This window comes from Oreochromis niloticus, linkage group LG14 (assembly GCF_001858045.2).
Source record: "Oreochromis niloticus isolate F11D_XX linkage group LG14, O_niloticus_UMD_NMBU, whole genome shotgun sequence".
Taxonomy (NCBI): Eukaryota; Metazoa; Chordata; class Actinopteri; order Cichliformes; family Cichlidae; genus Oreochromis; species Oreochromis niloticus.
Genome location: NC_031979.2, coordinates 5072128 through 5098571, shown reverse-complemented (window position 1 = coordinate 5098571; position 26444 = coordinate 5072128). Strand labels below are relative to the sequence as shown.

General features: G+C 39.9%; 1 protein-coding gene across 1 annotated transcript in view; it reads right to left on the bottom strand.

Annotated features, from left to right (window-relative positions):
* Nucleotides 1-26032, bottom strand: part of ngef (neuronal guanine nucleotide exchange factor) — a 42971-nt gene extending 16939 nt beyond the window's left edge. The window contains exons 1-8 of the mRNA XM_005465396.4: nucleotides 25515-26032; nucleotides 20484-20589; nucleotides 12100-12447; nucleotides 11702-11766; nucleotides 7693-7943; nucleotides 6854-7014; nucleotides 6607-6759; nucleotides 3675-3804 (exon numbers count right to left, since the gene is read on the bottom strand). Coding sequence (XP_005465453.1) covers nucleotides 3675-3804; nucleotides 6607-6759; nucleotides 6854-7014; nucleotides 7693-7943; nucleotides 11702-11766; nucleotides 12100-12447; nucleotides 20484-20589; nucleotides 25515-25722 — 1422 coding nt within the window. The 5' untranslated portion in view covers nucleotides 25723-26032. The remainder of the gene's footprint in view (nucleotides 1-3674; nucleotides 3805-6606; nucleotides 6760-6853; nucleotides 7015-7692; nucleotides 7944-11701; nucleotides 11767-12099; nucleotides 12448-20483; nucleotides 20590-25514) is intronic.
* Nucleotides 26033-26444: the final 412 nt, after the last annotated feature.

Here is a 26444-nt window from a genome sequence, read left to right as displayed (position 1 = left end):
CTTTGGCCAGCTGATTATCCCAGCAGGCTATCTGATGAACAACAGGCCATAGGGATTGATTGCCTGGATCTTGTTCTTCCCATTCAGTTCTAATGATTAGCCTTACTCTCTGTAGACATTTGGTTTTTGCAGCTTTCCTAGCAGTGTCTTCATGGTTCCCATTTGCCTGTGGGATTCCCAGGTACTTGTAGCTGTCTTTCCCTTCTGGTAATGCAGTCCCCTTAGTTCTGACTACCGTCCCTCTCTTTGTTACCACCCAACTACACTGCTCAAGTCCGGATGACATTCTCATGTTGTTGCTGTAGATCTAGTGGTATGTTTCAGTGAATCGATGTCTCCTTCCCTTCAGGCATACAGCTTGATTCCATCCTTGTAGAGGAGGTTGCTAATGTTTGCTTCATTCTGTATCCATAGCCAGTCTTGTTGATGATCTGGCTGAGGAGCTTCAGGTCTATGCAGAATAGCATTTTGGACAGACCATCTCCTTGGTAAATGCAGCAATTGATGGTGACTTTTACAATTGGCTTGAAGTTGGTCTCTAGTGTTGTTCACCACACCCCAACAAATTGAGCTTGATGAAGCTTGTATAGTTCTAGGCATTCCAGGATCCATACGTGTATGGGGCTGAGCCACTGGCTTTCTTGTAGTCCATCCAGGCAGTGCACAGGTTGGTCTTGTTTTATGGTCTAGAGCTACTGCTATATCTACCCGTAGCAGGTGCTTTGCCTCTCTGGTTTTTCTGCCTACTCCTTTCTATTGCCTGTTCCTCTTAGCTGCTACAATGACAGGATCTTTCATGTAGTATTGAAGCTGGTCTTTAGGGTTTCGGACTGTCCCACCTTCACTTAGCCAGTCTGGATGTGTCTTATCCATTAATAGCTGGTTCGTTTGTGCTGCCAGGTGCAGTTAACTTATTTAGACAGTACATGTGCATGTAAGAACTGTCCAACTCTTCATGCTGTCCAGCTCTTCATGCTTGAGTTTATTTCTTGGATGTCTGTCATTATGATGGTTACTGGATCCTGTTTAGAGAGGTTACTGTGGTCTTTTATTAGCTCCACTGGCCACTGAGCATTGTTATTATAAATTGCGTCCTTCTCCCATATGCTCTGTCACCACCCTTGGTGGGGCTGTTCACATATTGTTCCTCTGCCACTGAGAGCACATCTTGGATGGTTCAGTGGAGTGCAGCTGGTTTATGCTCCTGGTTCCAGGAAACAGCCTACCCACCTACTGAAAAGGATGGGCATGGCTCAATAAACACAGCTCTGTGATGTAATGGTCAGTTGAGGTCAGCTTCAGTCTGAGATTTGATTCAGCATTCAACCTGCTTCTACATTTAGTCTTTATGATCGTGAGTGAAGAGAGGACTTTTTCACATAGATATGTAGTCACAAATGGAAAAAGAAAGCACATGGCTTTGCCTAAGTGATTTGCTGGGGAGTTGTATTCAAAAGTCCAACCATGTCTGATTTCTGAAAGCGGACCTCAGTGTCTCGTCACAAGACAGTTCTATTAAACTCTCCTGCTGAACAACTGTAAAGTCTTCAGACATGTCAGATGCTTTGATGTTGAATGGGTTTCTCATCCAGCTGTTCACTTCTGCTCTCCCTGGAAAATATTTACTGAACTATTGTCTGAAAGAGACAAAGTATGTAACAATGTTGTCTATGACTCCATTGGTAAGGTTTAGGTTGTTGTCAGACAAGAAACTCTCCAAACTGGGGACATGTGAAATATTACCTGTCTTGACCATGATTTTAAATAACTTTGTGTAAAGGAAAAAGCACCCCCCACACACAGCGTTGCAGTGTTGTAAATGTGTATTTTTATTGTAGATTGTTCAGCACAGCTTTTCTGCTGCCTTTTGCTGCTCTACACACCCCAGACAGCTCTGTCATCAGGTCCCTGCATCCTTCTTAAATTCAGATGTTCACATATCCCTATCTCCTGACTTAGGAAATCAGCCACAACCATCTGTGCGCATGGCCTATGGATCACCTAGAACTTAAAGGGTGAATGAGGCATGTTGTATACAGCGCTTTGAGTACTCCAAAAGAGTAGAAAAGCGCTATATAAGAATCAGTCCATTTACCATTTTTTACCATTTAAAAGACTGGAGAGCCAGATATCAGTGGTTGATCTGTATTGGCATCCTTCATACGATGGAGGGAATGCAGCAGGGATCCAAACAGAGGGTAAAAGGGTTGCCCAGGAGGTAATAATGAAGAGAGTCGACTGCCCATTGCATGGCCAGGCATTCTTTTTCCACTGTACTGTCACCAGCCCTTTGTTTGAGGCGTCAGTCAGCAGAATGAAAGGGAGGGAAACGTTAGAAGTGTGGAGCAGGGGTTCCCAATAAAGAGCCATTTTTTACCTGCACGAAACCTGCCTGCCACCGCTCCGTTCACCAGACCAGATCTGCGAGGGGCTAGTCAGCTAGGGTCAGATAGTAACCAGCCAGCCCCAAGAACTGCCTCACCTCTTTTTTGGTCTTGGTATGTAGGCAGAATGTGAAGGCTGCTGTTTTTTTTCCATCTGAGGGTACATCTGCCCACTTCTTAAGTGGTACTCCAGATACTGTACCTCTCTCCGTCCAACTGCACACTTCTTTGGATTGGCTGTGAGTCTTAGAGACTCCAGGCCCGTGGCTACTCACTGCACATACTCTGCTCAGATGCCATTGGTGATGATAACATCATCCAAGTAGATGGAAGGATATGCAGCATGACACAACACCCATAAGGCAACCATGCAGTGCAGAAGGCTGGTTTTTCCACTACAGGCAAGGCAATCTGCCAGTAGTCCTTAGTTAAATCCAGTGTTGTGAAAAAACAAGCAGTGCCTAACCGGTCCAGGACCTGGGGCATGGAGTAAACATCAAACTGTGACACTGTCACTGGTTCCTTGTAGTTGTAGTAAGGACCCAAATGCAGACATTTTGAGGCAAAAACTAGGTTTTAACAAAAGGCTATTGAGGCTAAAATAAAGATGCAAAACAATGACAAGAGATCACTAGGAAACACTAACTGGGCACTAACTAAATCACTAAGGATGTGACACATGAAGCAAGGAACATGAAACTAGAAACATGAAAACCTTGTGCACGTGAGGAAGATGAACAGACGATCTGACAAAGGGGTGAGGAAGACAGAGACAATATATACTGAAGGGTGACGAGGGAAGTGGAAATACATGGGAACACAGCAGGAACAAATTTTAAACATAACGAGACAGGGAAAGCAAAACTGAACACACTGAGCACAGGACGAGTGACTTTCAAAATAAAACTGGAAGTACATGAACAAACAAGCTTGACAGAAAATTGGGATATACAAAACATCGAGCCATATAACAGACTGGGGGAGACAAAGGATGAAACACAAGGAGAGGAACATGGGAACAGGTAAAGAAGATGAAACATAGAGACACAATTTTAGACACATGGTCTGAGGAAGCGAGAAACAAATAGGGAACACAAACATGAGATGGAGAGGGAATAAACAGAGACATGACTGGGAAAACATACACCGAGGACATGACAGACTGTCAGAGGAGACACAGGGATGAGACAGAGACAAGAAAACATGAACCAGAAATAAAAATAAACTGATGCATGAAAGTACCAACTCAAGACTAAACTTATTTTCCAGTAATAGTGTTGGCAAACTCACCTGAACAAGAAGCTTGAGCCTTGTAATCCTTTGGAAAGGAAGGATGAGGAAAGATGTAAAGGACAGGCCCCTGACACGTGGATGGTTTTCCAGTGCAGCCATAGTGTCCCGAAATTGCTGGTTTCCTTCTCTGGACAGACAGTCATAATCAGAACTTAGACATTCAAACACATTGCTTATTTGAATACTATATGTTCTCTATATACTATATGTTCTTCTCCTTATCTCTATATGTGTTGAGAGATAAGGAAAGTGGCAGTGAGGCAGTATGTCTATGACATGTCTTTGGCCCGTACATAGTTAATGATAGGTTAAAAAGAGATTCTTTAGGGAGATTCATACTAAATCAAGAGCAATCAGCTGCACCCTTTAGGGTCCATAAAAGCAAATCATTAGCCTCTATCTCAATCTGTTCCTAGTATCCTTTTTTGCACACCCTCTGCATATCCTTCTTCTCTACTTACATATATCTCCTCTCTCGTCTTTCGCTTTTCACTCTCCCTGGCAGCTCCTGGCACATTCAACACCCTTTGTCTAACATATCACTGCTCTGCTCATGTTCAAATCAACTTTTGCTTTTTTACCTTTGCAAATCATCTTTCCAATTCATTCGATCTGAGGCGCCCCTCTAAAGTATTCATTTCTAATGTACTCCATCCTCATCACTCCCAATAAAAATCATAACATCTCTGCCACCTCTAGCTCCTTCTCCTGTCTTTTTTTAGTCATATATAACAAAAAACAATATGTCCCTACTAAAGACAGTACAAATAAGGTGTCAATATAGTCACTAATGACATCAATATTTTTCATGAGGAACAGCTACAATACAAACAACCAACAATCATTACCTATCCAAAATGACAACATTTGGAGAACACATTTTGAAAATCACTACAATGACATACATATGAACCAAACAATGAAAAAACACTTTAACAAAATGCAAGAAAGAAACCAGAATTTCCTTAAAATTCCACAATTTCCTTTGAAGAAGTGAAAACAAAGGAAAAAAAATTAGAAGCTACAAAGGGATTAAGACAATAATGTGGGCTTCATAAATTGGGTTAGGGGTTAGGTTAAACTGAGTTTATTAAAGACTTTACTTAAAGAGGTGTAAGCCAAAATCCCTCCTGAATCCTGGTGACCAACTACAAGAAATGTCTTTCTGTTGTACTTGGCAACCAAAGATGATCCAGTACTGTTTTGTTTGGAGATTAAATACTTATTTCAGTCAATGGCGTGCAAATAAATGTATAATTTTTATGTAACAGCATTTTTTGGTTGATATTTTGTCAGCCTCTACACTGAAAAAAAGAGCATGTTGGATTTACTTAATTCAGTAGTGGACATTGGTTGCATACAATTGTTTTGCTTTGGCAGAAACTTAAACAGCTTAGTTAAATCAACACAACTTATTCATATTCAATAAACCTGTGCATTTTGTGTTGATGAAACGTGATTGAAACATGTTTAGATGAAGTAAGTTGAGCCTTTGGAATATTTTAATCATTCACACTTTTGTCATTTAATTCCAACACTATTCAATAACTTTTACTTCAGTACTACTTGGTAACTTAAATACTACATGTTGTCTTCATACCATCCTGCTATCTTTATCTGGGTTGCAGGGGGGCTGGGGCATAACCCCAAAATGATAGGTTAAGAGGCAGGGTACACCTTGGAGAGCTCACCAGTCTATCACATAGAGACAAACAACCACTGCACTCACATTCATGGGCAATTTGGGATCACCAATTAACCTTACTCTAATTGCATGACTTTTAACTGTGGGAGGAAGCCAGAATACGCAGAGAGAACCCACTTCAAACTAACCAGATTGTGGATTTGAACCTAGGACCTTCTTGCTGTGAGGCAACAGCACTAACCACCATGCCACCAATCCAGCCTAGGAAAGCTATGATTTATCCTTGACAGGTTAAACCACAATAAATAACGATAGCATACACGTGGTGTGTGCGTAGTTGTCTGCCTCTGATAACTCCAGTGATTTTGCATTTTGAAATCTCATGTGATCTTGTGAACTTCATGAGTCCAGCAACTAACCACTCTTACTAGATTGTATCAGATCATCTTAACAAGAACAAATGAAGTTGTTGAATTTCTTACAGATCCTACATGATTTAATTATGTTCACCATAGAAACATGAAATTATTTTGTTCAAATTACAAGTTAGACTTTTGTAAATGTAACAACCACCCAATGTCCTTTTTTCGGTATACCGAAAAAAGTAGAGGCGGCTGCTCGACTTGACTGAGATGGATGCCTTCCTCAAACCACGATCCAAAGCGAACGAGATTAAATCGCGTGTGGTGTCATGAGATTTAACATTGCTATATTATTGACTTACTTCACTCAAACATGATATGAATAAATTAATATACCCTCTCTGCATATCATGTAGTTTCATTTAACTTTAAAGCATGAGGCAATTTTGTTGAATACACGCAAGATGCTTACATGATTACATGTATTAAACTAAAGCTAACATTAAACTTAGAGACTGATCATTTCATTTATAAGCAAACTTACAAAATTCAGCAGGGATCAAATGATTATTTCTCCCATTGTAATGGTCAAATCCACAACGCTGCACATTCTCAAGATTTGTCATTAAAAAAAAAAAATGCTTAATAGAGACTTAAAAGGTTAACAGACGATGTTTGGTTTTAAAACTATCTCTAATTCCAAATATGTATTTATCATTAACAGCACTGCATACAAAAAATTGCAGGAACTATATTGTGTTGTTTTTACAGAAACAAAAGTACTATGAAAAGTTAATCATAAACAAAATATAAGTGTCATTAAATATAAATTCTGATCATTCATACTTTTCAAACAACAACAAACAAACTCCATAATTTAACTATTTGTGTATGAAGAAGGCATATAAAATGCAATACTCACAAAATGCGTCTGTAATTCTTCTCCTGGTACGCCTGATTAATGACGTATGTGATAAAAACATTGAAGTGATTTGCTGCATGGTAATAAACAATGTCACACACATCAGAAATCAAAATAGACTTCTCAATTCGGTGTTCAAGATCCATCAAGAACCTGAAAAATTTATGAGATTTCTATAACTCAAGGATATTTGTGTGGCTAAAACTTCACAGTATAAACTGATTGTGGTTAACATAGACTGTCCCACCTTTCACTGGCTTTCATCACTTCCTCGATGTTAGAAAACAGAAAATGCATGTCGGACTGGCTTAGAGTGTTGACTAAAACAGGGTTACGCAGGAAATGTGTCTCTAAAATTTCCAAACTCTTGTAGTAGGATGCCTCTGATGTGACCAGCTCAAACATGGCCTAGGGACAAAAGGAAATTTTAATACAGCATGAACAAATCACCACCAGGGCAGCTGTCTTTTAATTTGTTTCTCAGCAGCATTGTTAGTCTGTCTACCATTTGGGCAAATAGTCTTTACTTAGTCCTTTTTAAGCATTGCACTTTACAATGTGTTTTTGCTATGTAAGCAAAAGTTGCAAAAAGATGTTCCCAAGCAAACCAAAGCACTGGTTTGCTTGGGAGCAACTTTTGGGTTCAGTGTCTTGCCCAGGGCAATTTTAAGTTGTAGAAGGATCAAGGACCAAATGACCAACACTACAATTTTACTCCCAAATTTGTGATTAATAAAGTACACTATATAGACACACATTAAAACATTAAATTTTAAATGCAGGTGCTTTCAGTCCCATTGCCACAGGTGAATAAAATCAAAACCTTGGATTAATATAGCGAGTTGATAACCAGCTTCATGAGACTGCTTTTCCTGATCATCATTGTAGGGTAAGTGAATTCAGATAACAGAGACATAATCTAGATACACTAAACTCACTTTGCAATAAAGGACCCTGGCCATACAGTCTGCCTTTACAAACCAGTGAAACGAGTTGTTCTAAAGACGTCATTGAAATCAAACATGTTACTGTAATAAATAACGTTACTCAAGCCAAAAAACTCTTTGGCCTCACAAAATTGCTCACCTCTTGCATTATAATTTCTTTGTGCGGTAACTGAGTAAGCAGACCGCTTGCCTGCACAGCTTCCAGGTTCTGCCACAAGGTCAGTGACTGAGCACTATTCCTCAGTTGCAGCTGTAACACTGGTGGAGACATTACACCAGAGTCTGTCACCACAGTCCCTGCATTGACCCCAGGAAAAAGGTTGTCACGCTGACGCCGCTGCTCAATCTCCTGCTGCTTGGAGGTGTCTCGGTATTCCTGGTACAGGAAAGCTAAAGAGTCAAAAAACAATTAGTGGGCATGGAGTATGCATATACAAGTTATTTTTTCAGTGGCTTCAATTACTATTCTTTCATACGGTGTCTAAACAGAAGGCATACACTATTGTATATGGATAAAAGTTCTCAGCTAGGCTGAAAAGGTACTTTTTTTTTAATCAAGCACCTAACAATTTAGTCTGCCTTTACAAACATTTGTTATAGGGTTGTTTTAAAGAGTTCACTGAATTTAAGTGTGGTGCTATAAGAGGATGCCACCACTGGAACAAGTTAAAATTTCATCACTCCTAGATGTCATTGTAAAAGGAAATTGGTTAGGAACCACAAAACCTATACTATTATTAAGTTTTAGCTCTGACTACAAAATGAGATAAAAGGTCTGCGAAATCAGATAGAAACAGTGAAGCAAGGTGAACAAAAGATAACAACAAATAAAACTGATTTTAGAGTTTTCCTTTTAGGGTGGACAAGGCTAAGCGTGTTCATTCAGGATCAAATGAGTTAACACTTGGGAGTTTTGGGGCATTTATATAATTTACAAACAGTCACTTAGAAGAGAGACCTTATGTTTAATAATCCACATTTAACTCTTTTACTTATCCATCTGTTGGGGATAATGTATTGTTCTTCCTTATTACATTTTTAAGCTTAAATCAATTTTTGCTCATTTTTGGTTTATTTGTTATGGTCAGGGAGCACACAAAATCTCCATGGGGATATAGTTTTAGGAAATAACAGGAGGTGAGGTTTTAATACTCCATCTATCCATTTTCTTTTACTTATCTGTGTCTGGGTCACAAGGGCAGCTTCCTAAGTTGAGAAGCCCAGAACTTCCTCTCCCTTGCCACCTCCTCCAGTTTACTGGGAGAAACACAGAGGCGTTCTAATGCAATGGACATGCCCAGAACACCTCACCCAGGAAGCACCCACCAGGCATCCTCATCAGATGCCCAAACTACCTCAACTGGCCCCTGATCCATCTGTCAATCTTCTGCTCCCCTCACTCTTGAGCAAGACCCCAAGAAGTCCATGTCACTTTCTGGACAGCACTCGGGTACCCAGTTGTTTATAGAAAACATGTGCTAAAGAGTTTTTTTTAGCACATGCAGGTGTGTGAAGGGGGGAAATCAATTTGAAATGTGCAGAGACTGGTGGTGTACCAGGGGCTTCTGCTTAGGGCTACGCTTCCCACTCACCGTCACCCAGCTGGCCTAATGTCCCATCTGCTTGGGATGGCTAACAGTGGCTAATTTACAGTAAGTTGTCCCCCAACAGCTAGTGGCAATTTGTAAATTTTTAGAAAAGTCTATTTTAACAGTTAGCTAAAAATGAACTGTCATATAGTCTATCCATCCATTCACTGGCGCTGAGGTGCCAGTGCTAATCAACATTCTGCCAAAGATACTTACAAATTAAATAAAAATAAAACAAAAATATACAGGAATTGCCTTTGGTGTTAGAATTTTTTGGTGTGGCCAAATAATCTATAGAACCATGATCCAGAATTTATGCATAATATTTATTGAGAATGGGATGTCTAAATTACTTGTATTGTTATCTTATCAAACTCTCATGACACTTTTAAATATCTGTGTAGGTTCTCAGTCATCTAGGTCATAATAGTCTAAGGAGTTTGGAAAGAAAGTGACTGGACTTCTTTAAGTGTCGAGAAGACACCTTTCATCCAGGAGGCTTATTCAGTGCTAAATCAAATGGTGGCGAGTCCCAGGTATTTAAACCCATACTGGGTGTTGTCGCTTAAGAGGGTTGTTGACCCACTATCCTAATCATATGCCTCATCACATGAGCCAATGTGTGAAAAACAGCGCTGGTCATTATTACCAGAAGTTTCAAGTGAAACCATTGCGAGATATTGTCTCCATCTTTTTTGTGACCTATTCAGGACACCTGACCCAAGATGTGAGTACGGTTTGAGGCGCCGGGGAAATGATCTCGAAACTGCATTGTAGGTGGCTGACAGTTGGTGCCATGACAAATCTTCTCTGTTTAATGATCGTTGTTCACAGTGGACATTGATGGCTCCTTCTACTTTTCAGTCCAAAATGTGAACACTGGCATCCTCAAAAGAATGACCTTTATCCTTCAGGTCCAGATGTACAGCTAAGTCTTGTCCTGTCGAGGTGGCTCTTCTATGTTGCATCATGAATTTATAGAGTGGCTGTTTGGTTTCTATATTAAAGAAATGTATTGCAAATGTACTGCACTGCACAATATACAGTATGTTGCTTAGTTTGCATTTTGGAGTTTTGTCTTTGGATTTAACAAGTTTTTGTCTGAGGGTGTGGCTGGATCAGTTTGTCTGATTATCCTGCTACATGAGTGACAACAGTGTTGTTTTTATGTTATTCTGTTTTTCTCCCTAGTTGGCGTCTGACCTTTTTTCCTGTGCATCTTTTCTGATTTATCACAAGTTGTTGTTCCAGAGGGTGATGGGAGTCAAACACTAGGTACCAGACTGTGTGGGGGGGCTTCTGGTAAACTTCAGTGTTAGAGCTTATATTTTGAGGGTTCCCTGTATCTTTCCTGGTGAACTATGTTTCTATCTAATGAGTTGATATGATATGTGGTGATACCTGGGTCAAAATCAAAACTGAAGAAGCAGAAAAACTGGTTCATTCCATGGACAAGTTTTAGAACTGAAGAAGACGTTTAGAGGTGAGACGTCTTCACAAAACTTAAAGAAGTCCATTCACTTACTTTCCAAGCTCCTTAGACAAACTCAAATATATACTAACAAAATATTAATAGAAAATCAGGATAATTAAAATTTCTTAGTAATAAATGAACTGGTTGGTTCTTATATAGCTCGTTTCTATTCTGCTTGACCATTCAAAGCCCTTTACACATGTTCACACATTCACAACCAATCAATCTCAAACCCAAACAATCATTTAAGCACTATTTTTAGTACACATAAGTGCTTTCTATCTAAGATTCACGCACATTTATACTTGAGGAGGGTATCTTCAGAGACCACCTTAAGGTTAAGTATCTTGCCCAAGTATACTTAGGGATGCAGATTGGAGACTGGAGCAACCAGGGATCAAAACTACCAATCTTCAAATTATAAGATGAACCTCTCCACATCCTGAGCTACAGACACCCTAATACAGCTAAACTGTGTTTCTCACAGGTGGGCTGAAAGTTTGCTGGTACAGAAATTGGAACATGTTGTGTAATCTTCCTCAGTCATATACTGCAGATTACTTTGGTGGGTGTAGAACTGGACTTGAATTACATAAGAGCAGGGTGAAAGTACAGTCTGACACATAGCAAAAAAAAAATGCACAGACTTTGGAGAAACAAATAGTCTATGTGTACTGTATTGTTCCACTTCTTAGTCAATTTTCAGGCTTCCTCTTCTTCATTTAAGATTTTGAATTGTTTATTATATTCTTAAACGCTGCCATCATGAGTAAGTTTCTACTAACCCAGTAAAAATCATCCAAAGTGAATAAGCCTGTGTGGAGTAGTCTATCAATCCAGGAAACTCTACAAGAGGCACAAAATCGCTTAACCAGTCAGAGATCTGTATCTACAGACAGGCAGGACTGAAGCATTTGTCATGCATATTGTTGAGATAGTAAAGTGTTAGAAAGCTTACATGAATGGTGTGACTTACCACTGCTTATCTTAGCCATAATATAGAAACAAATACAAATGGGTTTTCTAGCAATAGCTCTGATGGTGGGTGTAATGTATGCAATACTCTCACCCTTTGTCAAACTCACCAATATTTTTGACGATTTTGAGACTGTGGCAGATTGTCTGTGCGCATTCTCCATTCCTCAGCACCCTACGAAGAAAAAAAGGACATACCTTTGTGAAGAGAGAGGTTATCTCTCTCTTTCTCTCGGTGTGTGTGTGTGTATGTATATAGATAGATATATTCATAATATAATATAATATAATTCATAATATACATTCTTACAATGTGTAATTTTATTTTGCGAAAAAACAGTATGCATTTTTTATGTTATTTATTTGCCTAATTTCTCATCTTATTATTTGCTTTCATCGGAATTCAAATGATTAGGCATTTTAAAAAAGAGTCCTTTTTAATTTCTTAAATTTATATCTCTGTTTCTAAAATATTTATATCTCTATTTCTAAAGTAATTTGGTCTGACCTGTGGTTCATGTGGATATCCAGGTCTTCTTCAGAATTAAGCTGTTGTGAGTTCATGGTCTTCCTTCTGGTATCCTTCACAGTGCAAGCTTTAGCTGTTTGCTCAGAAAGCTCTTCTATGACTTCACTGTCACTGTTGCGAGTCCAGTTCGTGCTCATTTCTGCTGTAAAATCTCTTTGCTGACTGCATGAAGCAGCTGATATTTCCACAGTCCTCTTTCCTCCCACTCCTCCTCTTCTCTTATCCGCAGCATTCTGGTTGTACAGAGCATGTGTGCTACTGAACTCACCATTGCTTGGCAACAAATCTCTGGAATGATGAGGCTGTCGCAAGAACTGAGGACTACATCTGACAGAAGAAAAAACAAGAAACACACCTTAGAAATACATATACAGAAGCCATTCACATCATCTAAAGCTTAACTGACAACAGCAAATTCTTAAATTTGTGTGCATATTTAGAGGATATTTTAATTAGGTTTTCTCATTATCACAGGAAAATTTGTTGCCCTTGTGCATGAGAAATCTTTAAATTAGCTGCTAGTTTATGTAACTAGTTTCATGTAGATGTAAGTGAGGAAACCTGGAGAAGGAATTGGGTTAACTTGCTCAACGTCTTGTTAATTAATAAGTGAGGTGAAAATGGTTCAGGCATTACTGAAGGGCAAGAGGAGAGACAATTACAGGAGGAAGATGGAGTGAAAACTCCAGCAGAATAGCATGACACAGGTGTGCATTGGCATGAAGACAATCACTGGATCCAGGTCATCCAACAGCAAAAAAGCTGGGGCAGTGAAGACAAAGCCAATGAGCTGAATGTGTTTTTCATCGGAATCGAAACTGAGGTAAATGCTCACCCCTCTAGTGACTTACCTGTACTCAGCCTGCAATCCACAGCCTCTCTCTCTCTGTCTCCACATTCCACCATAGCCTCCTGTGAAAGTCCTGACACCGCTCCCCCACTTGTCGCTTTCACTCATGACCAGATTCAGAGAAAAATGAGAAGACTCCACTCAGGCAAGTCTGCCCTCCAGCTTTGTGGAGTCTTTCATAAACTGTTCATGATGAGTCTAAGTCCGTAGAGGGTCCCAGTGTTGTGGAAGACGTCATCCCTTATTTCCGTACCAAAAACGCCATGTCCCAGTGCCCCCCAGGGTTGGAGACCTGTGGCACTGACTTCCCACATCATGAAAACCCTGGAAAGACTCATCCTTGACCAGCCCCAACCTATTGGCAGGCCACCTCAGTATCCCCTTCAGTTCACTTAAGAGCTCAGACTCGGAGCTGAGGACAAAATTATCTATCTGTTTAATCATGTCTACACCCATCCAGACCAGCTGATGAGCACTGTGAAAGTCATGTTTTTCAACATTTTCAGTGCATTCAGTACCATCAGACTGACCCTACTGGTTGATAAGCTGATAGCGATGCAGGTAGATACCTCTCTCGTGTCCTGGATTGTTGATTACGTGAGAGGAAGATCACAATATGTGCATCTTCAACATGGTGTGTCTGACAAGATGATCAACAACACAGGGGGACCAAAGGGACCGTCCTCTTCCCTTTCCTCTTCACCCTCTACACCACATACTTCAGCCACTGCAGAGACCTGCCATCTTCAGAAGTTTTCTGATGACTCTGCAGTGGCTGAATGCATCAGAGAGGGTGATGAGACAGAGTACCGGGCTATGGTTGGCTCCTTTGTCACGTGGTGTGAGCAGAATCATCTGCAGCTCAATGTGACGAAGACCAAAGAACTGATTGTGGACTTTAGGAGGACCAGGAAACCTGTGACCCATGTTTCAATCCAGAGGGTTGATATTGTAGAGGACCATAAATACCTCGGAGTACACATAGATAATAAACTGGACTGGGTTAAAAAATACCACTGCACTGTACAGGAAGGGACAGAGTTGTGTCTATTTTCTGAGGCAGCTGAGATCATTTAACATCTTTGACATTGGACAGTGCTCAGGATTTTCTATTAGTCTGTTGTGGCCAGTGCCGTCCTTACTGCCGTGCTGTTCCACACTGAGACATCAGGTTAAGGGTCGCAGACGCGAACAGACTCAATAAACTGATCCGCAAGGCTGGTAATGTTGTGGGGATGGAGCTGAAAGATGAAAGATTTACGCTTCAGCCACCTCCTCAATTCAGAGATGGTCTTTCCTTTTTCCTGTTAATGGCCTCCTTGACTCGATGCTCAAACCGGCGTTCCTCCCTGTTCAGGATTTGTACATCCTCATCATTGAAAGAGTGCCCACTGGCCTGTAGGGGCAAATACACTGCGGAGTTGGTAGGTAGCTCTTCTGTGTTGTGCCATCCGAAGGTTGCTTGGTTTCCCCAAAACATAAATCATGGCACTTAACAGCGTACGCTATATTACTCTGTTTGTGTCCCGATCCTTGGGGTTGGCCAAGCGTGTTTTGGGGTTTAAAAGCCACAGAGGGATAAATGCATCTCAGCTTTTCCGATACTATTGACACATATTGTCATGACCCTGTGCCCTCTCGGCTGACTCTGTATGGCTACAAATGTTTTTGTTGTGTTGCGTCTCTCTCTCTCCCCTCCCGTGCACTGCGCTCTACCGGGGTGGAGTCATGACGGCTCCAGCCCCTGGCTCGGACAACTGCAAGCAATCATATCATCACCATGCTCACTTCTTAAGGCGGCTGCTGAGAGTGCTTCTTCGCTGGATTATTGTGTAACACTCGTCAGTGTCATTGCAAGTCTGAGCTTTTTCCCGAGTTTCTTTCGTGCCGCAACTCACATGTTCTTCCTCCCTGTGCCAGATTTCTCGCCAGCCTGAGGACCGCCGTGTGGTGAGCTAAAAGCCGGAGTCTGAGCTAGTCCGAGCTAACCTGAGCTTCAGTGGAGGATTGTGTACATAGCCCGTTCCCTTCCTGTGCCTGTGTTCCCCGGAGACCCTCTTCCTGTGCCCCCTCACTTGTATATATCTGCATCTGGTGTCTGTGTGTAATAAATTGTGAACTTTAGTGACAGTCTGCCTCCGAGTCTCTCCTGAGCCTGACACATATGGGATCACCAGGGGTTTTCACTTAGGCAGCGGTTGTCCTTCTCTCCTGGATCGACTGGAGCTTTCTTTATGCACCTTCCCAGCTTTAACAAATGTCCAGCTGGGATAACCACATTTACTCAGGGCCTTCTTGATGTGATGTTCTTCTGCTTCCCTGGCCGCTGTGTCTGTGGGGATGGTGTTCGGTCTCTGTTTTACCATCACCACCACTGTGGACTCTCATCATCCACAGTTCATGCTCCAGTGGATGATGAGAGTTGAACCTTAAAAACTAATGCGTATGTGTAGGTTTACGGTACACATCAACTTTTAAATGTCCCCCATTACGGATGGAAATCTCACAGTCTAAGGCTAACTTGCCATTTTTCATATTCTCCCTGGTGAATTTGATGTTTTGGTCCACTGAGTGAATGTGATCCGTGAACTGTGGTAGGTCCTGAGATTTGATTTTCACCCAGGTGTCATCCACATACCTGAACTAATGACTTGGTGGTGTTCGAGGGTATTATAACAGAGGACTCTTTTTCACTTCTTCCATGTACAAGTTGGCCAGAATGGGTGAAATTGGGGAACCCATGGTACACCCATGTTTCTGCCTGCAGTACTGACCCTTGTATGTGAAATACATACAATTTTAACCCACTTTGGCAAGGACTTCCTAAAGCTTGTACATCAGTATGAGCAAACAGGACATAAGATGGCTAATTACAGGAACCACCTGAGATCCAGCCTCAGATGCAGACAAAACAGGATTACTTCTAAAAGTCTGCAAATGAGCTCTTCAGTTAAGGACTTCCGGGCAACATAAATCCTCCAGAAGGCACAGCACCAGCTGCTCAATGAACAGGTGAGACAAACAAATTTTACCAAAGAAGTGCTAAAGAGGAGCGGATCCGACAGAGACTTACTATGCTTCTAGATGAGAATACTCTTAAAAAGGGTTTCTGAATTCACAGAGAAGGTTCGTCTAGCACAGCATGAGAAGTCTAAGATCAGGCAACAAAGGAAGTTTGACATACTTGTTGTGCGTCGGAAACCAGAGCAAAATACGGAGAGTGTCTTCAGCAGCCTGTAAAGTGAAAGTGGACAGTATAGCCTTGTTTTCTTATCATAAAAATCATTGTTGCAGCCAGGGCCAGCCCCGATGTGACCCCCTTAAACATATTTTTAGTTTTAGTGTCCTGATTTTCTTCTGAGTTATCAATTTTCTCCTTAGTTAGCTAACATAAATTAATTTAAGTCTATTAGCCAACCAACCAACCACATGACATCACTTATTGACAGAAGATGGCGCTAAACATGTTTTTAAATCTTTAAGCATTTATTTCTTAAATCCAGCTTCACAGACAGTGTTACATCTCTTTAAGTTTTGTGAAGAAACTTCAAGAGATCCAGTCGCTTTCTTTTCAAGCTCCTTAGACTATTTTGATTTTTATTTAGGTTCCTCTTATACATGTTTATATTGCAGGTCTATTTTTAGTCACAAATGTAGGTGAAACGCTCGCGTTTACATGGTGACAACTAAGTGTTACAGAGCTGTGCGTTAAACAAAGAATCAGAGTATCTGTGTAGGTTCTCAGTCATCCAGGTCATGGTAATCTAAGGAGAGTGGTGGCTTAAGTTTCTCATTTTAAAACCAAATAGTAGGGAGTGGTGGAGAGACCCAGATGGGACTGGGGCACTCCACCATTTGGTTTCAGAACTAAAGAAGCTTGTTGGCTGAGAGGTGAAACGTCTTCAAGAAATTGAAAGAAGTCCAGTCACTTTAATTTCTAAGCTCCTTACAAAGAATCAAAGCAAAATAACAAACAAAAAAAATGCATCAAGAATTGCTAAAATCGAGAATTAAGTTTAAGCTGATGATGCTAAGATTCATTCACTGATTTTCACCTTCATACCAAAGTTATACCACCTACTATTAATACAGTATAAACAGTATGCTGTCAGTGTAGGGGAGGGAAATTAGTGAAGGCTGTTCATAAATGTGCTCACATCTTGCTGAATGGTCAGCTGATCACAGCCAATACACTGAAAATCTGATGGAGCCCACAGAAGAAATTATTGTGAGTTGTGATTTTTTTTCCCCACCCTGAGCTACTACAACTGATTTTCGGATTGTACTCATGTTTCTGTTTAGGTGTGGAGGCAAAGTCACCATCTACAATGTAGAGATGGACCGATCCGATATTATGTATTGGTCCGATACTGACCTAAATTACTGGATCGGATATCGGAGAGAAATAAAAAATGTAATCCGATCCATTAAATATCAGGAAAGCACCTCACAAAACTTGCGACATGGCGTAACTCAGCTCAGAACCTTAGCACGTCGGAGGAATATGCGTCATGTGATAGAGCGGCTATGGTGTGAGAGAGCTGTCTGAGTACTAGTTGAGCATTTGGAGCCTCGCTACCAAACCACCATGTCATCTCAGAAAGTTATCCCACAGAGAAGTAAAACAAGTGTGTAAGTTCATCTTTGAATGCTAGTAAAGCACTCCCACGTTAAGCTTAACAACCAATATATGGAGCGACTGCCTCTTCTCTCTACCTCCCTCTCCTGTTGCTACTTCAGTCGTGAAACTGATTAATGATCAGCTGATCGGCTTTTCTGTCGTCCACTTTTGGTCCACTTTGCACCAGAAAGAGGAAACCAGCGGCTGAACAATAGCAGCACATTTAAGCTTGATAAGCTGTTGTTAGAATGAATTCAATATTACTTTCTACACCAGGATCCTTTTCTGCGTAGCTGACAGCTGGTAACTGTGCAGGGGCGGGTCTAGCAAAGTTTTGCCAGGAGGGCAGATAGGGCATTAACAGGGAAAAGGGGGCACAACGAAATACTTTTCTTTGTTATTCTCATTTAAAACATCTAGCTTTTAATAAATAATTTTCTGAATCTTACACCCAAAGTTTTAATCTGATGTAAAATGTATAGAAGTCCATTATTGTATATAGTACTTTTTCCTTTGGGAAGGTATCATCTGTGCAGTCTGCAATTCTTTTGAAGAAAGATGTTGTATCTATTTAATTATTGTGGAAAAATAATTAATTTCTGTGCATTTTTTTTTTTTTTTACACGTGCAATAAATTAAAGTTGATTACATCGATTAAGCATCACAAGGCAGAGGGTGGGGGTTGGTTCCTTTTTTTTTTTTTTTTTGCTGGGAGTTTGCAACCCTATTAGTTAGGTTGCTTAATATTTCCGCTAAGTACCAAGTACCAGAATAGGGAGGATGGTGTAGGTTCAAGTTTATTAGATTGATCAGTATTGCTGAACTATCAAATATTTTGGGTGCAGTGTATTATTTGCATGCAGTTATAACAGAATAGCTTTAGTTTAGTTTAGTTTTTTTAACTTGAGTATGAATTTATACAAAATGCAGCAAGATATTAAAAAAACAGTTTTATTGCTTAAACAGATACACTATATCGGATTCATATCGGTATCGGCAGATAGCCAAATTTATGATATCAGTATCGGACATAAAAAAGTGGTATCGTGCCATCTCTACTACAATGTAATAGACAGAAAATAGAGCTGTTTTTAAAGATTCTCCTTCTTTTCCTCTGCTATATATATTTGATTTAAACTGAGTGCATTTATTAGAAATAAAATTTATACCAAAATAAAGTTTGTATTCCCATGTACATATAGTTTATTATATTAATATATTGCAAGGTTCATTTAGCTTTGCATAAAAATAGCTGGTTGAAATGTCCTCAAAAGAGCTATTTTTTATTTTCTTACTTTGAGTACATTTCAGAAACTTTTTTGTTTTTTCAGTTTTACTTAAGTAAAGAAATTGAATCAGCAGTATTTTTTATCAGTACCTTTACTTAAGTACAGTATGTCAGTACCTTTGCCACATCTACTTGTCTGGTATTTTGGCTGGTCCAGCCTCAAACAATGTATTGTAAACGTGACTAATCCCATGCTTTAGCTAGAGCTTGCCAATGGCTGAGGAGATGATTCCTCGGAAGCCAGAGTCAATGGTTCCCCTCGGGAACTCACCCTCAAGTGAGTTGGACAGAGGTGGCCAATGAAAAAGGATGCCCTCTAGGCTCTGCATGACCCCTGTGATTATTTAGTGCGGCGCTGTGGGGCAGCGAGGGTGACCCTCTAGAGGCAAGTTACACTAAAGGCCTTTTTACTGTTATATATATGGTTGTCAAATGTCAAATGTGACTTTTTAGGTCAAGCTAGAATACCTGGGAGGTCATCTACTAATCAGAAGGTTGGTGATTTGATCCCTGGATGCTCCAGCATGGCAAATATCACTAGGCAAGATACTAACCCCAAGTTGCTCTCTGTATGAATGGATGAATGAGGCAAGTTGTATAAAGCACAATGAGTGCTCAGGTAGAGCTCAGAGCTCATTAGAAAAGAGGTATATAAGATCCAGTCAGTTTAACATCTTTGCATTTTCAAATCCTTTCTTAAAATGCACCGCTTTAAACATACTTGCTCAGATTATCTTACACCTTTCACATGAATCCTCTGTTCTTATTAGTAATTTTAAATATTGTAAATTTGTTTTTGACTTGATGGGTATTTTGTCTCTTATTTTTTAACTCTTCTGTCAACAGAAAACCTACACTGGGGAAGACCACTAGAAAACAAGCACTCAGAGCTTGAAGACAAACAAGGGCAAGTGCTCTGACAGAGGGAAACAGAGAGAATATATACACAGGAGACTAATAAGGGAGATGGGGAAATACCGGGGAACAGAGCTGAAACTCATCAGGGTAAAAAAATTGGGAAAAGTAAAACTGAACATAAAGCACATGAGACAAGGAACTATCAAAATAAAACAGGAACTAATACCAAGACTAAGACACCTGAGCTTGACACACACAAAAGCGTACTCAGACACAAAGACAAGACCGACTGAACATGGGAGATAATAAAGGCAAAACACAGAGATGAAACTAAGAGAATCAGAAGGGAACTAACAAACCTAAAGTAATTTATGACTATACTAGTTACATAAAATAATACAATTGGGAACAAACAGAGATAAGAAAACTCATAAGTGCAACGAAACCAAAGATAATTAATAGAATCTAGAAACAAATCCCAATTCTTCAATCAAAACAATAATGAATTAACGCGATTCAAAAGTCAAAACACAAAACTCTTGGTGAAAGATCTAGAACCATGACAGGAACAAAGACTTAACTTTCACAGAGACTTGTATGCTTATCACAGATATGATAAGCCACTAAGAGTGCCAGGTGTTAAATATAAAGCAGTGTGCCATGTTCAAGCAAGCATTGTTATGTGATTGTTTGTTTTCTGGGTGTGTTTGGTTACAGGGTTGGGCAGTGAAGGCATGCAGACTCACCGTCTAGCCCCTGGCAACAAAGGTGACTTGTGGGGTAAGGGAGAATGAGAAGAGGAAGATCCTGCACTACTGGATGGACTGTGGTCTAAAGTAGACCTGGTGGAATCTGGAAAGTTAGAAAGACAGAGAGTGTATTTATAGGTACAGTAGGGAGGAATTTGAAAATTACACAGTAGTTAAAATGCCAACAATTTAAGCAGCCATAAGATAAACATTTACATTTTGGGGTAAAGTATTTTGTCAGAGTAAAAGGTGTCCACTGGTAATAGGAAATGAAAAAAAATACTAAGCCCTCTTTGTTGACCTGTAACTCTGCTATTCAGTTATCACTACAGTGCGTTATCACTTGAATGTAAACATCCCTCTGCTATGAGTAACTGTCTTATTATGTCAAAGTGATTTAGGTGCCGAATTGATCCTAGTACCTATGTCTTGAGAGGCAATTTGTGCCTGATAGGCTCTCCAAAGACAAACTGGTGAGGGGCTAGACTAAGTGTAATTCAACAACAAGGATTCAAGAAATCTCACTGAAACAGGAGTTGAATGAAGACTGAATGAATCAGTGTCCATTTTTTCTTGTGGCTTAATAGCATTTCAGCCCTGTATTAGATTGGCAACCTGTCCAGGGTATACCTGACTCTCATCATATGATAGCTGGGATAAATTCCAGTCCCCCCCCCCCGCAACCCTGATAAGGATAAGTGGAAGAGAATGGATGGATTAAAGGCCATTCCATTTGAACATCAGAGATTTGCTATAAAAACTGCAAGAGAAAAGAAACATAGCTTAAGGTAAGAGTGCTTTTAGACATGTTTTGAAGGTTCATATTAAAATTCCATTATCTAGATAGGTCTGTAATTGTTTTTAGGTTAAATAACTGGTACTATGGCTCTATGAATACAGAAACTCAGGAGCGTATTTCAAGTTAGCAAGCATAGAATGATTGATGCTTGAAGTCCCTAAAATATTTAGATGTCCAGTCATTGACATCAGATTCCGAAGCTTGTAGTAACAACAGTTTTGCAGTTAGGGAGCTTATATTTTATTTACAACGTCTCATGTACAAGGCTTCCCAGGTAAAGAAGACACTTTGCAGAAGCAACAGAAAGTCCGACTCTACCAAGATACCAAGTACTCTAGGAAGGAATTCTTAAAGGTAGGAAAAACTTGATACTTTTCCTATTGATTTCTATTCTTAAAAACAATCAAATAAGTAATCAAATAGTATCAGTCAGTTGTCCAATGATATAACTCTTTCAGTACATAAAAGCATCCAAAATCATTATATATAAACTGTTTTGTTTTTTTGGAGGGGTATTTTATTCCGGAATACTATTAACAACATTTATTTTTGCATGTGTGTTGTTGCTGCCTGTGTTTAATTGAGTAATTTCTGTAACTGTGAGACACTTGCTGCTGCCTATCTTGGCCAGGTCTCCCTTGAAAAAGAGGTTTTTAATATCAATGGGATCTTCCTGGTTAAATAAAGGTTAATAAAATAATAATAAACATCTACAATACATGGACAAAGGAGCAGTCCTTTGAGAGGGAGAACAAGGGTCCTTACACTCCATGTGCAACAATATGAAATAATGTTTAATTTACACACTGTGTGCATACTGTACCCAAACAGGAGTAGGTAGAAGTTGAACACTTACTGAGATCTACACCCTTTTCACACACAAAAAGAAACCTTAGTGAATACTCTCCCGTTGATCAGCAAAAATGAAGACAAGGCTCCATGAAAAAACAATGAGAGCTCAGTCACAAGCTACTAAATAGAACACATATTATATTATATTATATATTATATTAGGATTTTTAAAAAGATCCCTGCGTAGGTTTTCATTCATTCTGGTCATTGTAGTCTCAAGCACTTTAAAAATAAGCAATTGGAGTTGTTTAGGTTTGTGTTTAAGTTCAAGGTAGTTAACTCCTATTGGGGGTTGTAACTTTGGTGGTGGTCCTAGGGTCCATTAGTAACCATCTTGGTTGTCACATGAGCTGAGATGTGGAGAAAAAATCATTTTGACTGTAACGGGCCATGGTGTAAGACATTACCCCAACACACGATCATGTGAATTACTGATGGTGACTTGGAGCAAGGTGGAGTAGGAGTATAGCTGACTAATAGCTGGTGTCATAATCCGCCCCTTCTGTTCAATAATGGTTATTTACAGTGGACTTACTTGGCTTCCTTTTTTTTATAAAGTGTGACCTTTCTTCTAAAACACAGCTGAGTCTTTTCCTGTTGAGGTCAAGACTTAGCCCCCAAATACAGTGAACCTCAACTTTCTAAGAAAGTAGTGACACTGGTACGTCTTCTAGACAAGGATGTATTGTGACTCCAGAAAAGGTCCTCAGAAAGATGTACACTGAGATCCTTACAGCTGGAGGCCTCTTCAACAGCTACTCCCTCGATGTATAGGAGTGTGAAGGGGGGGGGGATTCTACACTTCCTGAAATCCACAATCATCTCCTTGGTTTTCTAGAGCACCAGCTCACTGGTTGTTTTGTAATTCCTGCCTGTAGTCAGACGCATCACTGTTGGTTTCCATCTCACCACTGTTGTGTCATCTACAAACGTCACAATGTGAGGGCTTAGATATTCTACTGAGCAGTCATATGTCAGCAGAGTGAACAGGAGAGATATCATACACAACCCAAGGGGGGTCTAGTGATTAAGAAGTCCAGGAACCAACTGCAGAGGGAGAAGCTCAGGTCAAGTTTTGCAAGTTTTTGTTGCTGAGTTTGTGGAATTATTGTACTGAGGCCATAAGTGGTCCAAGAATAGGAGACATATATACAAGTCCTTATTCTCAAGGTTGGAATATCAGGAAACACTGATGAGATCCTATTATCTGACAGCTGACTGGCACAATCTCTCAGTGCCCGTTCTAGAATACTGTCAGTGCCTGCAACTTCATGTGGGCCAGTTCTGCTGAGGTCAAGCTGAATCGTAGTTCATCTGGTGTTGAAGTGAGTGTAGTGCTAGAGGGGAGGTTTCATACTCAATGAAGCAGACATGAAAGTCATTGGGATAATCAGGCAGAGATAAATCCCAGTGCAGACAGGGATTTCCAGGCCATTCAAAGTGTTGATGCATCACCAGTTCTGAATGCGACATCTTTGTCTTTCCACAGAGATCCAACCTCCGCATTCAGCCAGGTTTCTTGGTTCTGCAGTGGTAACTGACTTGGTGGCTGTTACATCATGTAACTAAAGATAAAGTATTCTTCCAGCTTGATCTCTCCCTCATATGTAACTGTGTCTCTGAAGAGCTGCCTGTCTGTAGATTGAAAAGAGTCCTACAGCACAGAGGCAGTGTCACTGGGCCATACAGTGATGGTCTACATTATTAGTTTGTAGTGTTTTAATAGGGGTTGGTAGGTGGGGAACAACATGAGTGAGATATGGTCATACAGGTCTAGGTGGGGGATGGCTCTTTATGCACCTTGTATCTTTATGTAGACACAGTCAGCTGTATTGTTTCCCTTGTCGAAGAGCTTGAGATCCCTCAGCTCATCTTCATCCAAACGTGAAATAATAAGGTTGGATGTTAAATCCTTTTATGGTTAAATGATACAGGGTCTTAAAACAGAGTTTATCTATGTGTGCTTTTCTAATATTCTGTGTTTATCAAAAAAATAATATCTTGGCTTAATGTCTTGATGCATTCTCAATCATCCAGGAAAGTAGATCTCCAAAAGTTGAATCTGTTCATCTGGACGTAGCGTTTGATGGGAGAAACGCTTCGTCACTCATCCAAGTGATAATAATAATAATATCCATAATTATGATTAAGGAACTGACCTCACAGCCCATTGTTCCTTCAGTGGGCTGGTTTCAGTCATTATGCAAATGTACTGTTTATAAGGTTTGGGGAAACCTGCAGTCAGCTGAGACTGAAGAAGTTACTTGGATGAGTGACGAAACGTTTCTCCCATCAAACGCTACGTCCAGATGAACAGATTCAACTTTTGGAGATCTTGGCTTAATATTGTTTCTCTTATTTGAAATGGATTCCTTTTTTAACCCCATCCATGTTTTTACCAGTGTTGATATACCATCTGATATACCATCAGAGATGCAACATTGATAACATCCTTATTGATTCCCATCTTCTTTAGGGAATGCATTAGTGCCTATGGAACTGGCAGCTTGGAAATTTAGAAAGGCATCATCAACTGGAAAACAAGTGGTGAAATTAAATCAGGAAAATTAAGAAATGTTGAGGAGGTAGAATTCTATATCAAACAAGAATGAGATAACATTCTTTTGCCAGAAGTCCAGCAACTGGTCTCCTCAGTCTCATCCTCCTTATGGACTGTTGTTAAACATGACCCTGTCCCAACTTTTTTTTTTTTTTTTCTGAAATCAAATCCTAACTGAATACTTTTCTTAAAATGATGCACGCTCTTGATTTGGCATTTTCTGTGTTATTGTGAATGAAATACAGGTTTATGAGATCTGCAAATCGTTGCATCTGTTTTATTTACTCAGCATTTAAACAGCATGTTTGTTTGTTTGTTTGTTTGTTTGTTCAAAATTGGGGTTATATAGCAGGACAAGTATATTGTTATCCAGGTAGGTTCATTTTAACATTTAAACTCATGGTTGTTCTTGCTTTAATAGCTTGAGGTCATATGTTGAACGCCAGTCCATTTACCTGTGGGAAATACATTATTCACCACTGTATGCGGTTCAAACAGAACCAGTTTCTCAGGTTGTATTCATTTAGATTTCTACTGAAGGGTAGAAAGTGCCTTTCTTCTACTTTCAATAACAACTGCACCATTAACTAGAGCAGTCCCTAAAAAGATGCCTATGATAACAACGTGTGAGAACTGAATTCATAACCTAGCTGTAGCACAGTTATATATAAATCATTAATTTAAAGTTAACTATACATCTAGCATTAAGTAAAAAAGATTTTAGCTGGGATTAAAACCCAGCTAAAATTAACTTAACAGGAAATACATTGTTAAATTGTGGTCACAGCCAAATTCTTTGCTGGTCTTCTTGTCTTACTTTCAGATTGCTCAGATGAGATCAGTCTCTTCTTCCTCATTGACCGGTAAAAGCGGGAGTTCCTGCGAATAGGTTCTCTACTAAATCCAGTGCTGGAGTCATCATCATCATCTTCCTCTTGGCTTTGTTGAACCACAACTGGTTGCTTTTCTGTGACATCTTTTGGTTTCTGCCCCCACTTACCCCTGAACAGGGTAGCTACAGACATAGTGAAATCTATTGTTCAATTAACTGAAAAACTAAGACAGGAAAATGTTGTTTGGCGTTGAGGAAATGAGTGGAAAGAAATTTGCCATAGTTAGCCAGAATCCAGGAATAAATCCATCACTTTGAATCAGAAATTCAGGTGAAAAATGAAAAAAAAAAAAAAAAAAAAAAAAGAATACAGTTGAAAACAATTTTAAGATCAGAAAAGGGAATCCTCAGCCTTCTCTTCCTTCTATCCGTACAACAATAATGTTGTTAACTACATGGGTAACCTGTGGAATGAGTGCTTGACGCTTATTTATGACTACAGTGTAATTATTACATTTATGACTCTCTCCTGTTCTTTGTCCCTCCTCTGTTTGTGTCCCTCCCTCTTTCTCCCTCCCTACACCACCCTGTTATGTGCCAACATTCCTGAACTCAATCTAGTCTTACCAGCTTATAATGCCTTTCTGCTCTAAAACTCTCTCTGTTGCAGAACCAGAAAAGCCACTCTAAATGCTTGTAAATGTCTGTGCCTTCTACATTTCCCAGATCCTTTCATGAAATCTAGGCATGTTTTTATTCTTGGCCTTTGTTCTTTAAGAGTTTCTGGCCCTGTTGAGCCGTTGTCCCACATAATAGTTTTATCTCTAGTCAGCTGACAAGGAGAGTTTAAAGTTCATCTTTTCCTTTTTTCAACAGAGCAATAAAGTTGCTTTCTCTGTACCAGCCAAAAAAAGG